Source organism: Cyclopterus lumpus, chromosome 15, assembly GCF_009769545.1.
Source record: "Cyclopterus lumpus isolate fCycLum1 chromosome 15, fCycLum1.pri, whole genome shotgun sequence".
NCBI classification, from domain to species: domain Eukaryota; kingdom Metazoa; phylum Chordata; class Actinopteri; order Perciformes; family Cyclopteridae; genus Cyclopterus; species Cyclopterus lumpus.
The window spans coordinates 982,501-995,000 of record NC_046980.1 but is presented as its reverse complement, the minus strand read 5'-3'; the positions used below and the strand labels follow the sequence as shown (position 1 = coordinate 995,000).

General features: G+C 48.4%; 4 protein-coding genes across 7 annotated transcripts in view; 3 read left to right on the top strand and 1 right to left on the bottom strand.

The window, feature by feature from the left end:
- Nucleotides 1-289, top strand: part of nphp1 (nephronophthisis 1) — a 17,948-nt gene extending 17,659 nt beyond the window's left edge. The window contains exon 21 of one of the 3 annotated variants that reach the window (XM_034552139.1): nucleotides 202-289. The gene's annotated coding sequence lies outside the window, so the exon portion shown is untranslated. Of the gene's footprint in view, nucleotides 116-201 lie in introns of those variants that run through there. The other 2 variants (XM_034552138.1, XM_034552137.1) reach the window with 2 other exon arrangements.
- On the top strand, nucleotides 166-1,254 carry LOC117744257 (NLR family CARD domain-containing protein 3-like). Its single transcript, XM_034552444.1, has 2 exons — nucleotides 166-929; nucleotides 1,017-1,254. Exons 1-2 carry the CDS (start codon nucleotides 166-168, stop codon nucleotides 1,252-1,254), a joined length of 1,002 nt encoding a protein of 333 aa, XP_034408335.1.
- A 2,279-nt stretch (nucleotides 1,255-3,533) lies between these two features.
- Nucleotides 3,534-6,093, bottom strand: LOC117744057 (elongation of very long chain fatty acids protein 6-like). Its single transcript, XM_034552140.1, has 4 exons — nucleotides 5,914-6,093; nucleotides 5,089-5,220; nucleotides 4,600-4,751; nucleotides 3,534-4,238 (listed from the first exon to the last, which is right to left on the bottom strand). The coding sequence occupies exons 1-4, from the start codon at nucleotides 6,021-6,023 to the stop codon at nucleotides 3,823-3,825; spliced, it is 810 nt and encodes a 269-aa protein (XP_034408031.1). The 5' UTR covers nucleotides 6,024-6,093; the 3' UTR covers nucleotides 3,534-3,822.
- Nucleotides 6,094-8,280: 2,187 nt separating this feature from the next.
- Nucleotides 8,281-12,500, top strand: part of psda (pleckstrin and Sec7 domain containing a) — a 63,802-nt gene continuing 59,582 nt past the window's right edge. Inside the window, exons 1-3 of one of the 2 annotated variants that reach the window (XM_034551825.1) lie at nucleotides 8,281-8,476; nucleotides 9,656-9,702; nucleotides 12,455-12,500. The exon at nucleotides 12,455-12,500 is cut by the window's right edge and continues 255 nt beyond it. The gene's annotated coding sequence lies outside the window, so the exon portion shown is untranslated. Of the gene's footprint in view, nucleotides 8,477-9,655; nucleotides 9,703-12,454 lie in introns of those variants that run through there. The other variant, XM_034551826.1, reaches the window with a different exon arrangement.

Genomic DNA, 12,500 nt, shown 5'->3' with positions numbered 1-12,500 from the left:
GTAATTGTATTAATATATAATTAAGTGTATTCTAGGCATCAGTTTGGGTTTATTAAATGACAAAAAAATGTAAATACTTTAATGTGCCATAAATAAATAAAAAACATTATTTAAAGGTGTCATGGTCATTTATCGACTTAACACCGGAGTCCAGAGAGCAGGAAGATGACGAAGTCTCTGGGAAAACTGTCTTTTGATCAGCTGCAGAAAGGGAACCTGATCTTCTATGAATCCGACCTCAGAGTGTGGCATCGATATCAGAGCAGCCTCTCAGGAGTGTTCACGCAGATCTTCAGAGAGGAGAGAGGACTGGACCAGGACCAGGTGTTCTGCTTCGTCCATCTGAGTGTTCAGGAGTTTCTGGCTGCTCTTCATGTCCATCTGACCTTCATCAACTCTGGTGTCAACCTGCTGGCAGAAGAACAAACAACCTCCCGTCGGTCTGAAGTCTCTAGAGACAAACCTGAACCAAGACATCTCTACCAGAGTGCTGTGGACAAGGCCCTACGGAGTCCAAATGGACACCTGGACTTGTTCCTCCGCTTCCTTCTGGGTCTTTCCCTGGAGACCAATCAGACTCTCCTACGAGGTCTGCTGCCACAGACAGGAAGTAGCTCACTGACCAATCAGAGAACAGGCCAGTACATCAAGAGGATGATCAGTGAGAATGTGTCTCCAGAGAAAAGCATCAATCTGTTCCACTGTCTGAATGAACTGAACGATGGTTCTCTGGTGGAGGAGATCCAACAGTCCCTGAGATCAGGACGTCTCTCCACAGATGAACTGTCTCCTGCTCAGTGGTCAGCTCTGGTCTTCATCTTACTGTCATCAGGAAAAGATCTGGAGGTGTTTGACCTGAAGGAATACTCTGCTTCAGAGGAGGCTCTTCTGAGGCTGCTGCCGGTGGTCAAAGCCTCCAACAAAGCTGTGTAAGTACAGAGAGAGTTAGATTTATGAATCATAACTTAATGATGCTGCTATCTGTTCTACTTATTGCTTCCTCCTTGTCTCTTCAGACTGAGTGGCTGTAACCTCTCAGAGAGAAGCTGTGGAGCTCTGTCCTCAGTCCTCAGCTCCCAGTCCTCCAGTCTGAGAGACCTGGACCTGAGCAACAACAACCTGCAGGATTCAGGACTGAAGCTGCGGTCTGCTGGACTGGAGAGTCCACAATGGAGACTGGACTCTCTCAGGTATGAAGAGGCCTGCTGCAGCTGCATCAGTCTGATAGAGGAGGTAGAGCTGGAAACCTGTTAATATGACCCTGACTCACCAAGCTGACCTCAAACTACCAGAGACTCATCTCCTGCTGGTGGTGAAGCCACAGTCCACCACCAGCAGACCGACTCAGTGAGACCAGCTGGTGAACATAGTGCAGCGTTTAGCAGCTAGAGACACATGTTTCCTTCAGGAGGTGGAGACCAAACACAGAGCTACAAGAGAGAATATGGACTTCCAGTTAATAATAAGTGCTCCATGTGAACATGAATAACAAAGCTCTGTGCATGAGAGTGATGTCATGCCCCCCCCCCTTTCAGGGTGGAGCCTGCTGGAGTCCGATGGCTCACACCAGGTCTGAGGAAGTGTAAGTGAGCACACATTCAACCACCTTCAGACTGACATCACTCATTCACATCTGTGATGTCATCAATAGATGATTAATAACTGCAGCTGTATTGTGTCTGTTCTCTCCATCAGATTCCTGCTGTCTGACAGCAACAGGAAGGTGACATGTGGGGAGGATCAGTCATATCCTGGTCATCCAGACCGGTTTGAGGTCTGGCCTCAGCTGATGTGTGCAACTGGTCTGACTGGTCTCTGTTACTGGGAGGTCGAGTGGAGAGGAAGAGTTTCTATATCAGTGAGTTACAGAGGAGTCAGAAGGAGAGGAGACAGTGTTCAGAAGGAATGATCAGTCCTGGAGTCTGAGATGCTCTGAAGGTCGCTACTCTGTCACACCTCCTCCTCCTCTGGTAGGGTAGCAGTCTATGTAGACTACCCTGCTGGCTCTCTGTCCTTCTACTGAGTCTCTTCTGACACACTGATCCCCCTCCACACCACATTCACTGAACCTCTTTATTCTGGGTTTGGGTTCTAGTCCTGGTCTGGTTCCTCAGTGTTCTCTGTAGGAGGGAGAGTCTCCTCCTGGGTTAGGGTTCTGGACCTGGTCTGGTTCCTCAGTGTTCTCTGTAGGAGGGAGAGTCTCCTCCTGGGTTTGGGGTCTGGACCTGGTCTGGTTCCTCAGTGTTCTCTGTAGGAGGGAGAGTCTCCTCCTGGGTTAGGGTTCTGGACCTGGTCTGGTCCCTCAGTGTTCTCTGTAGGAGGGAGAGTCTCCTCCTGGGTTTGGGTTCTGGACCTGGTCTGGTTCCTCAGTGTTCTCTGTAGGAGGGAGAGTCTCCTCCTGGGTTTGGGTTCTGGACCTGGTCTGGTCCCTCAGTGTCTCTGTAGGAGGGAGAGTCTCCTCCTGGGTTAGGGTTCTGGACCTGGTCTGGTTCCTCAGTGTCTCTGTAGGAGGGAGAGTCTCCTCCTGGGTTTGGGGTCTGGACCTGGTCTGGTTCCTCAGTGTTCTCTGTAGGAGGGAGAGTCTCCTCCTGGGTTAGGGTTCTGGACCTGGTCTGGTTCCTCAGTGTCTCTGTAGGAGGGAGAGTCTCCTCCTGGGTTTGGGTTCTGGACCTGGTCTGGTTCCTCAGTGTCTCTGTAGGAGGGAGAGTCTCCTCCTGGGTTAGGGTTCTGGACCTGGTCTGGTTCCTCAGTGTTCTCTGTAGGAGGGAGAGTCTCCTCCTGGGTTAGGGTTCTGGACCTGGTCTGGTTCCTCAGTGTCTCTGTAGGAGGGAGAGTCTCCTCCTGGGTTTGGGTTCTGGACCTGGTCTGGTTCCTCAGTGTTCGCTAACTTGAACCTTTTCACCTGTTACATGTCTGTTCTAGTTGCTGGTTGCCTGTGTTTGTTGCTAGGAAACGGCACCATGTTGCTAGGCGACGGCGTGAGTCCGTTGCTCTGAGGAAGAGACTCCTTGGTGCTCTATACTTGTGAGGACCTTCAGATAAAAACACTTTTCTTTAACTTTTCACTGAAACTAATGTTTTAAAGTTTTATTTAAGAGTTTATTATTTACACACACAAAAAAAAAGCTTGTATTTATAAACATCTTTATTATGAAAAGTCAAAACAATAAATACAAAAATATTAAAAAGTGTGTTCATTCAGAAAAGCGATTGAATCGTTCTCAACACTAAAGATCAACCGGTCGTGAGGAAGAAGTTTCTCAGCTTCAGTAAAACTAAAAGTTAAACTCTGGTGCAAAACATGAAATGTACAAAGTCATAAATATTCAGCGTGATATTAATAAAGTAACATTTGGTGAAACACCGCAAGTGTTGGAGACTTCTCCGGCCGCCGATCGGCTGCCATCATGCGTCAAAATACACGTTTAATAAATACGTTTGCTTCAAAACGAGCTGAAACTCTTTTGAACTAGTTGATCGAATGTGGAGCGGATCAATAATCTGATAATCAATAACATGTTTTTAAAAAAAAGACTCACATTTGACAAACTCATTTTGAACCGACTCAGAGTGTTTCTGCTGGAACCAGGAGAACCAGGAGAACCAGGAGAACCAGTGGAACCAGTCCGGCTGCTTTCGGGCCGATGAAACCTCACATTCAAGAATCCACGAGTTCTGATCGGAATGCTTAAAACAAACGTGTTTGTTTCATAAAATTCATGGATTCATTTTCTGGTATAAAACGATGAGTCTTTGGAGATAAAAGGTTCTTTGGCTCGTCTCCAGTTCGTGAAAGGGATCCCCCACGATGCACCTGGGCTCCTACTGCAGCTTGGCGTGGCGCCGCAGGTAGGTGTGGTAGAAGAAGTTGCAGAAGAGCAGCAGGTAGCTGAGGTACATGAGGCCGGCCCAGGCCACGTTGTCCAGCCGCGAGGGGCAGTCGCCGTGCGGCATCCAGCGGTACACCAGCGCGCTGACCGCCAGCCCCATCGCCATCTGGCCCAGCTGGGCGCCGGTGATGAGCGCGGCGAGCGGCCGCGGCACGCGCAGGCCGGCGGCGCGCGCCGCGTAGTAGCTGTACATGAGCGCGTGCACGCCGTAGTTCATGGTCATGAACCAGCCGCCGCCGGCCACCATGTCCTTGTAGGAGTACCAGGAGTACAGCAGCACCGTCATGTGGTGGTACCAGTGCAGGAACAGCAGCTTCTGCTTCCTCAGCACCACGAACGCCGTGTCGCCTGCGGACGGGACCACAAGGTCAACGGAGACCACAAGGTCAACGGAGACCACGGAGACCACAAGGTCAACGGAGACCACAAGGTCAACGGTCTCAACGGGGACCACAAGGTCAACGGGGACCACAAGGTCAACGGAGACCACGGAGACCACAAGGTCAACGGAGACCACGGAGACCACAAGGTCAACGGGGACCACAAGGTCAACGGGGACCACAAGGTCAACGGGGACCACAAGGTCAACGGTCTCAACGGGGACCACAAGGTCAACGGAGACCACGGAGACCACAAGGTCAACGGAGACCACAAGGTCAACGGGGACCACAAGGTCCGATAGGCGCCATTGATCGGGGGTCACACTCACCGAGCTCCGGCGCTTTGCTCAGCACGAAGGCGTAGGCCCAGAACTTGCTGACCGGCCCGTTGTAGAAGCTCTGGTCACAGACGGACCGCCGGAAGCCGCCGCAGCTCAGGACCTGGACCATGTAGGAGCCGGTCCGCATCGCACCGGTGATGCTGGGGGGGACAAGAGGGAGGAGAGTTCAAAACTACTGAATGGCGGACAAAATAACAGAAACACCTCCATAAAAAACACCTGTTGTTTCTTAATGTCAGCTGTTCTTTCATATTTTAGCACAGATATCAAGTTCTTTAATTTATCGATCCAATAAATGTTTAACTGAAATGAATAGATTCAAAAGGTATTGATCTGAATGAAACTGACGAGATCCTCTCCAGTCGGGACGTCTCACTCCGTTGGAACCACAGAAACACGACTGGTGAACAACGTGTAATTTAAAGTTGTGATTTAGGTAAAGAAATCTCCATCTACCGTCAGACAGGTGAGCGTTACCTGAAGAGAGCGAGGCTGAGCGACCAGAGGATGAGTGGCAGCCGCAGGTTCATTTTGGGGCGGGGCTTCATGTAGTGCCGCCCTCCGAACACCAGGGCGGCGTACACAACGCAGAACACGAAGGACTTGCTCCTACAGGCCAACAATTAATATTATTAATATAATATGTAACATGAAGAGCACACAGAATTAAAGGGGTACACATACTTCAAAGTACACACGCACAGTGTTGCAATAAAGTTTTTTTTTTTTTTTTTTAAATAAGTCCTGACTAAACTCATGAGATGTTCAGGAACCTAAAGATTGAGTCACAGAAACTTTAACTGGAATAACCGGATGCGAACTAATTACAGCAAGTACCGCAGATGCTTGTGACGTCACTGTGCCCCACCTGTAGAACACCTGTAGCTCACTGACGCCCAGGTAGAGGACTTCAATGAGCCCCAAAAAGACTGGATCCTACATGATCCGCGTCCTGTCTAAACAAAGATCGCCTCTTCTCCTGGTAAGACGGGAACCACCCAGAAGCCCTGAGGGGGTTCTGGACGACCCCCCCCCCCCCGGCGCAGAGCAGGTTCTCAGTATCGAGCAAACCGGTTCCGGTGACCGGGTGTTCTGGTCTTCGTTTCGGCCCACACCCACGACCAGGCGCCGCCGTGGCTCACGGTATAAACAGTGCGCACGTGTCACGGCAGCGGGCCGGTGTCCTCTCGACGGACACCGGAACGCCGCGTGTCCGTCGAGAGGACACCGGAACGCCGCGTGTCCGCTTCTCGGGGCGCACCTGTGGAAAGCCCAGGTGAGTGTCTGCGGGTGCGCGCTCACCAGTTGACCTGCATCCACGCGAGCGCGCCTCTCTCGTCGAAGCGCCGCTCGAAGCTGTACTCGCGCAGCCGCAGAGCAGAGTCCGTCCCGTTGAGCTCCAACAGGTCCATTCTGACTTCTTCAAATATAAATATAAATATGAATCTGTGCCCAAAGGTTCCGGTAGCGTTCCCTCCGCTGTCCTCCTGCGGTCTGTCCTGCAGCCGGTCTCAGCCTCCTAATTAAAGCCTATTAGCCGGGGGCGGGGCTTAGAGGACACACCTGCTGTGTGGGCGTGTTTTCATCTACACCTGAACTCCTGTTTCTACTGTGTTGTTTTAAAGTGTGTGTATTTATACTGTGTTGTTCTGTGTCGTGTACTTTTTACCTCAAAGGTACACATAGTAGCCTACTTGTGATTGTACTACATTTAAGAGATACACATAGTACTTGTTACTGTACTACATCTCAGAGGTACTCATAGTACTTGTTACTGTACTACATCTCAGAGGTACTCCTAGTACTTGTGATTGTACTACATTTAAGAGATACACATAGTACTTGTTACTGTACTACATCTCAGAGGTACTCATAGTACTTGTTACTGTACTACATCTCAGAGGTACTCATAGTACTTGTGATTGTACTACATTTAAGAGATACACATAGTACTTGTTACTGTACTACATCTCAGAGGTACTCATAGTACTTGTGATTGTACTACATTTAAGAGATACACATAGTACTTGTTACTGTACTACATCTCAGAGGTACTCATAGTACTTGTTACTGTACTACATCTCAGAGGTACTCATAGTACTTGTGATTGTACTACATTTAAGAGATACACATAGTACTTGTGATTGTACTACATTTAAGAGATACACATAGTACTTGTTACTCTACTACATCTCAGAGGTACTCATAGTACTTGTGATTGTACTACATTTAAGAGATACACATAGTACTTGTTACTGTACTACATCTCAGAGGTACTCATAGTACTTGTGATTGTACTACATTTAAGAGATACACATAGTACTTGTGATTGTACTACATCTCAGAGGTACTCATAGTACTTGTTACTGTACTACATCTCAGAGGTACTCATAGTACTTGTTACTGTACTACATCTCAGAGGTACTCATAGTACTTGTTACTGTACTACATCTCTTGCTGTTTACTTGATAACTGCCACATCAGAGAAACACTTTATCTGACAGATAACTGATGAGGAAAAGAAGATAAACAGTGATGGAATAAGTATTTATATCTTTCACTGCAGTATAAGTACAGGAACCAAAAAGTACAAATACTCTTTTTTTTGTTTTACTTTGTTTTACTGACCCTGGTGGTCAGGAGAGAGAATGCAGCTTTAACACATGAAGCATAGACTTCTATACAACCACAGGAGTCGCCCCCTGGTGGTCAGGAGAGAGAATGCAGCTTTAACACATGAAGCATAGACTTCTATACAACCAGAGGAGTCGCCCCCTGGTGGTCAGGAGAGAGAATGCAGCTTTATCACATGAAGCATAGACTTCTATACAACCACAGGAGTCGCCCCCTGGTGGTCAGGAGAGAGAATGCAGCTTTAACACATGAAGCATAGACTTCTATACAACCAGAGGAGTCGCCCCCTGGTGGTCAGGAGAGAGAATGCAGCTTTAACACATGAAGCATAGACTTCTATACAACCACAGGAGTCGCCCCCTGGTGGTCAGGAGAGAGAATGCAGCTTTAACACATGAAGCACAGACTTCTATACAACCAGAGGAGTCGCCCCCTGGTGGTCAGGAGAAAGAATGCAGCTTTAACACATGAAGCATAGACTTCTATACAACCAGAGGAGTCGCCCCCTGGTGGTCAGGAGAGAGAATGCAGCTTTAACACATGAAGCATAGACTTCTATACAACCAGAGGAGTCGCCCCCTGTTGGTCAGGAGAGAGAATGCAGCTTTAACACATGAAGCATAGACTTCTATACAACCAGAGGAGTCGCCCCCTGGTGGTCAGGAGAGAGAATGCAGCTTTAACTATGTTTAAATATTGGTTAATTATTAAACAGTTTACCTTTTTTTGTCAAATCTATTTTTTTCTAAAATACAAACTTTCTTTCAAACATTTAAACACCAACATCTGATGATATAATAATAATAATAATAATAATAATAATAGTTTAATACTTCAACCACAACGTATTCATTATACTGAGGACATTCCTTTATTATATGTTTTTGAATGAATTAAAAGTGAACAAAGACACATTCAGCACCTTTCTCGCTCCACTCCTCTTTTTCATTGTATTATTATAATCTTTCTTTCTTCAGGTCGGGCTGGTCTGACGTCGCCTACGTCGCCGTGACGTCACCTCAGCGATGCGGAAGTGGCAGTCACCGTGGAGAAGGTAAACTAATGTCAACCAGCCGCCTGGAAGCGCAGCAGAGAGCCGCCGGAGAGGAAGCAGCAGCCCGGTACCGTTCAATGGACCCACCGGGGGGCTCGGAGTCCACGTCGGTGCCGCTGTGGTTCTGCGCGGGTCGGTAGGAAGCTGCCCGCCCGGCTGCGTCGCGCTCTCTCCCCGGTGAGAGCCTCGAGTGCAAACTTTATCTCACATTAGTTAAACCACCCAAATGCCTCGATGCACGTGCGTATTGCTCCCGATGCCGCAGCGCGTCCCTTCGGCACGCGCGTTATTGCAGCTTCCTCGAGCAAGAGGTCCACGTGCACAGCCCGCAGGAGCCGCGCGAGGCTCCCGGACAGTCCGCCGGTCGGCCGAGTCCGGGCCGCCCGGTGCGTGCTGCCCACGCCGGACTGTGGAGCACCGCCCGCGGGGTGCACCGCCGAGGACTCGCGTGGTAGATGCACTTTAATGTGGATTAGAAGCACCGCACGCGTCAAAGCCGCTCCTCCGTGAACGGGCTACCTGAAGCCCCCAGGTACCCGGGTCCCGGTGCTCCTCAGGCGGGCTGCAGAGCACCGCGACCCGCCGCTCGCTGTTAGAAATACAGATGATCGATTCAGAACCAAGGAACATGAATGTATGATCAGTTTGATGGATTATGCATCCATCAGGGCGTCTTTACAATGTCACAAATACCAGAATAGCTGTTTGGTTTTAATGTATTCATATTTTATTTTGTATTGAAGTAATATATCACGCTCAGAGTTGTTTTCAATGTTTAAAATATTTGTTTATTTCGCTGAATAAAGAAAAACAAGAGAGCTTTCTGGTATTTTAGAGACGAACCAATGAGCAGATCGATCAAGAAGGTGAAAATAAAATGGAATAAAAAAAAAACTGTTTTATATTGTTTACATGTTGTAAAAGAAAATGTATCCTGAAATAATTAGAATGAATAACAAATCATCAAATTATCTGTTTTATAACCAAATTATCTACAAAATATACCCAAAATGATCGAGGAGCTCAAATAATTTATTTATTTCATGATTTATGAGACCAGAGCTTTAAAAGAAACTTTAAAATAAATATATATATTCATATATATTTATAAAGTGTCGAACAGGAGCAGATAAAATCAAATATTTCCGTTTATACTTATTTATTATTATTATTAGTTAATCTGTGAGGATGTAAATAAAAGTCTTCAACAGTTCCTCAAGTAGTTTGTTGTTGGTTTGGTCATGTGACTTATTGACTGAGAATAACAACAACAACAATGCATAAAAATAATAAGTGCAGAAGAAGAAGAAAAATGACATTATTGAGTTCCTTTTAATTGATCTTCTCTCTTCTCAGGTCAGACTTCCTGTCTCTGTCTGCGTGACTCCGCCTCCTGTAACGAGGTACTGCAACACACACACACACACACACTCGCTCACACACACACACACACTCGCACACACACACACACACTCGCTCACACACACACACACACTCGCACACACACTCGCTCACACACACACACACACACTCGCTCACACACACACACACACGCACACTCACACTCGCTCACACACTCGCACACGCACACACACGCTCACACACACACACTCGCTCACACACACACACACACACACTCGCTCACACACACACACACTCACACACACACACACACTCGCTCACACATACACACACACACACACACTCGCTCACACACACACTCACTCACTCACGCAGTCACACTCACACACACACACACTCACTCACTCACGCAGTCACACTCACACACACACACACACACTCGCTCACACGCACACACACGCACTCAAGCACACACACTCCCCCCCCCCCTTCATCTCTGTGAGAGACGGTGTCAAGATTTCAATAATAATAATATGAATCAAAGGTTATTCAATGTTTTCTAATTGGTGGAAAACCAGAAGGGGCGGGACTTTGCTATCGTCCAATCAGTGAGGGCGTCGTCTTCATTTACACAAACTGGTGGAAAGCTAGCGATCCATTTCACCAGAACATCTGGGCTCGGTTCAGGTCCCCAGAAGAATCACACCAACATTACTTTAAATAGGGTTTTATATGAAATTAGAATTATTTAGATTTTTTTTCAGAATTGTGACGAAGCCGAAACGTTCCAACATTAAGTCTGAAGCCAGAGAGATGCGGTCTGGTTCTGGAGTTCTTCTTGAAGCCCCTCATCGGACCCACCGGGTCGGATTCTGGTGACTCGCAGCTGGAGACCCAGGACGTGTTGTTGGACCCGCTGCAGGGAAGGGGGGCCCGGGAGAACCAGAACCAGGACTGAGAGGGGCAGACTGTCAGACCCTGCTGCAGTAAAATGAGAGTTTTTATAAAGGGACCCTGGTGCTCAGAGACACTACCACTTTAGACCACAGGGGGCGATATAACCAACACTACCACTTTAGACCACAGGGGGCACCAGAACCAACACTACCACTTTAGACCACAGGGGGCACCAGAACCAACACTACCACTTTAGACCACAGGGGGCGATATAACCAACACTACCACTTTAGTCCACAGGGGGCACCAGAACCAACACTACCACTTTAGTCCACAGGGGGCACCAGAACCAACACTACCACTTTAGTCCACAGGGGGCACCAGAACCAACACTACCACTTTAGTCCACAGGGGGCACCAGAACCAACACTACCACTTTAGACCACAGGGGCCACCAGAACCAACACTACCACTTTAGACCACAGGGGGCACCAGAACCAACACTACCACTTTAGACCACAGGGGGCGATATAACCAACACTACCACTTTAGACCACAGGGGGCACCAGAACCAACACTACCACTTTAGTCCACAGGGGGCACCAGAACCAACACTACCACTTTAGTCCACAGGGGGCACCAGAACCAACACTACCACTTTAGACCACAGGGGGCACCAGAACCAACACTACCACTTTAGTCCACAGGGGGCACCAGAACCAACACTACCACTTTAGACCACAGGGGGCACCAGAACCAACACTACCACTTTAGACCACAGGGGGCACCAGAACCAACACTACCACTTTAGTCCACAGGGGGCGTCAGAACCAACACTACCACTTTAGTCCACAGGGGGGACCAGAACCAACACTACCACTTTAGTCCACAGGGGGCACCAGAACCAACACTACCACTTTAGACCACAGGGGGCACCAGAACCAACACTACCACTTTAGTCCACAGGGGGCACCAGAACCAACACTACCACTTTAGTCCACAGGGGGCACCAGAACCAACACTACCACTTTAGACCACAGGGGGCACCAGAACCAACACTACCACTTTAGTCCACAGGGGGCACCAGAACCAACACTACCACTTTAGACCACAGGGGGCACCAGAACCAACACTACCACTTTAGACCACAGGGGGGACCAGAACCAACACTACCACTTTAGACCACAGGGGGCGATATAACCAACACTACCACTTTAGACCACAGGGGGCATCAGAACCAACACTACCACTTTAGTCCACAGGGGGCATCAGAACCAACACTACCACTTTAGTCCACAGGGGGCACCAGAACCAACACTACCACTTTAGTCCACAGGGGGCACCAGAACCAACACTATCACTTTAGTCCACAGGGGGCACCAGAACCAACACTACCACTTTAGTCCACAGGGAGCACCAGAACCAACACTAGGGGCACACTACATGAAAGTTCCTCATAGTTGCTTTAGATTCATCTCAAACTTCCCACTTAAATTCAGACACCTGAACTAACCACAGACTGTCCTACTGTTATTACAGACACCTGTACTAACCACAGACTGTCCTACTGTTATTACAGACACCTGAACTAACCACAGACTGTCCTACTGTTATTACAGACACCTGAACTAACCACAGACTGTCCTGCTGTTATTACAGACACCTGAACTAACCACAGACTGTCCTGTTATTACAGACACCTGACATACGACTGTACTGTAGTGCATTCTGACATCACGTTCGGAGGCGTTACCAAAAGACACCCCCCCACACACACACACACACACACACACACACACACACACACACACACACACACACACACACACACACCATAATAAGCTGTGCCATCTGTCAGAGCTGCTCATCATTGGCTGACAGAAGAGAGGTCTGCAGGCAGCGGAGCACGTGATTGGCTGGCAGGCTGCCCAGAAGAATGGGC